General features: G+C 36.6%; 1 protein-coding gene across 1 annotated transcript in view; it reads right to left on the bottom strand.

The window, feature by feature from the left end:
- LOC138007585 (titin homolog) overlaps positions 1 to 2,500 on the bottom strand; it is a 23,283-nt gene that overhangs the window by 18,802 nt on the left and 1,981 nt on the right. The window contains exons 3-4 of the mRNA XM_068854585.1: positions 1,706 to 1,896; positions 957 to 1,169 (exon numbers count right to left, since the gene is read on the bottom strand). Coding sequence (XP_068710686.1) covers positions 957 to 1,169; positions 1,706 to 1,896 — 404 coding nt within the window. The remainder of the gene's footprint in view (positions 1 to 956; positions 1,170 to 1,705; positions 1,897 to 2,500) is intronic.

The raw sequence follows: 2,500 nt of genomic DNA, 5'->3' as shown, positions 1-2,500 counted from the left end.
AATGGAGGAAAGAAAGCCTACATAAGGTGATCAGAAATTATCAGCTCAGCAGTGTGCAAAATATCTTTTTAACCCCTTCAATCAAAGCTACAATAGGATAGACATCTGTTAGCAAACACTCATTTAATGTTACTCAAATGTGACAATCAATGGAACAAAAGAGCACTTTGTTTCCACACACAATACATTTCTGGTTGGCACCATAATAACAATTGGTGACCTCACTAATATCTTTGCTTAATTAGGCTAAATTTTGTCAAATAGTACCACAAATAGTTTTAGCAATTTACCTATGGTTTGCAGTTACCATCATTCAAAGTCTTCAACAGGGTCCCGGACTACGTTTGAAAGCGGGGAGGGCTAGGTTTTAGAATGGATCACAGAAGTCTGAGGGGAGGGGGGAGAGGTTTAGGGGAGAAAACAACACTGCAGGAAAAAGTAAGGAAGGGGGGGGGGCTATAGCCCCCAAGCCCTCCCTCTCCACAGCCCCTGTTCAAACAACTTGACCCTGAAGCGTATCATGATCCGTCAAGTTGTTCGAAGATACAGAGTATCATAAAATATTGTTTATGTCAACAATAATTGCTATTAATATGCCAGCTCAGAGCTTCATCAGCTGTTAAAACAATAGGGCTATTTTTTCCAGTGGTTGGCACATTAGAAAGACAAAATAAGATGTTTTCAAGTAAACAACCTTAAAATGCCAGATAACATTAATTTTATTCCCAAGTAATATAAGACTGCTGAGGCTTTAATCTGAATTCAAATTTCATTTTGAAAAACTTAACCACATGTTTTATAAAATAAAAGTAATTTCAGTGAAGTAAATTATCATACAGTGGTACTCATATGGGAAAAAGTGCTTGTTGCACACCCTGTTGTTAAAATTGTGTGTTAATCTCAGTCAAGCAATCTGGGTAAGAACTCCTTGAGTTAAAAGTAAATTTTCAACTGACCTTTCTGGAATATGGTCAGTTGAAACAACTCCATGATCCAAATGCTGCTTATCCTGGCTACACTCTGACTTGTTGTACTTCATGTAATCTTCGATTATACTAGTAATCTCATCATCATCATCATCATCCAGGAATTGTGAATAGGTGTTGCTGCCATGTGACATTTTGATTGACTGAGTAAGTGGTCTGAATCTTCGATATGCATTGTGTCCACTGAAAATTGAAAAAAAAGGTGGCACCTAATATCAACAACACTAACAAATACCATGTGAATAAAAGCCAACCTTGCTGCATTAACAGCCAGAGCTTCATGTCTTTCTTCCATGTACAAACAGAAAATGAGACTAGCACAGATTGCCAGGGAGGCGTCAAAAATATAACAACCTCCCTACCTCCCATGATGACCTTTACGTGCAGGTCATCAATAACATTATTGCCACAACAAATAAGGATAGAGAATGATGCTTCTTTAATTCTGCTACTTATGCCCTCTCCTAGAAAAAAATATCAATAGGTCCTTAAGCTTGTGATAAACATCTTGCAAGCATCCATCTAGAGTGCCTTTGTAGAAATAGTTATTACGTCAATGCATGATCACAATCTAAATAATAAATGACAGATAAGTTATCAAAAGACTGTTACAAATTACTGGCAAAAATAATTGAGGATGACAGTGTAAATCACAACAAGTTCTCATGCCAACACTACAAGATCCAGTGGTGATCTGACAAAGATTTGTATTTATTTACCTTGATTTTTTCAGTTCCTCCAGATAATACTCAGGATTAGCTCCAGGCTGAACATGTTTATCAGCTGTTAAGTTATCTGAGTCAAGGTAGTGAAGAAATCTTAAAAATGATTTTCTGTTCCCCTTCTGTTGATTTTCCTTTTTCTGAGTTTGTTTTTGACTGTCAGGAATGCCTTCACAAGCCTCCTTATCCTACCAAAAACAAGGACATCAGATAAAAACAGTGATCCAATAAATAAGCTACAATAAGGGCCCACAGATGGATTTTTTGCGCATTGCTAAGGAATTGAAATGTTACTTCCGGTGACTAGACGTCATCATGTCGTGAGATGACCAGAAAACCCACCCACAAGCAAAAATCACCTCACGAACTGTTGTTTGTATCTAAGGTTTTTCCTTGCCCTTCCTCGCGCTTGTTCTCAGATCAACTGTGCATGCGTAAACGAACTGACTTCCGGGTTGAGAAAAAGCTTTTATGCTTTAAATTGAATTAATTTTTTTTATATGGCATGTTTCATCCCCAAATACAGAATATGGCTAAGCAATGATTTTTTCAAATCATCTTTTTTCAAAATGTTATGGGTATTTCAGTATCCTTTATCTCTTTAAAAAGAACATTTTTCAAAATAAAAAGAAAACCACGCTTGGCTGGATGCAAAAATGAATACAAATTATCAAACCACTGATTAAATACCCAAATTGTGTAGCACATAGAGAAATTTAGATTTTTCTTTTATTGGTCACGTGACCATGGGCATGACATGATGACATCATTTTTAGGGTTATTGGCCTGCAA

The sequence above is a fragment of the Montipora foliosa genome, chromosome 6 (genome assembly GCF_036669935.1).
Source record: "Montipora foliosa isolate CH-2021 chromosome 6, ASM3666993v2, whole genome shotgun sequence".
NCBI lineage: Eukaryota > Metazoa > Cnidaria > Anthozoa > Scleractinia > Acroporidae > Montipora > Montipora foliosa.
Note: the sequence above shows the minus strand (reverse complement) of the source record. Positions and strands in the feature narration are given on the sequence as shown.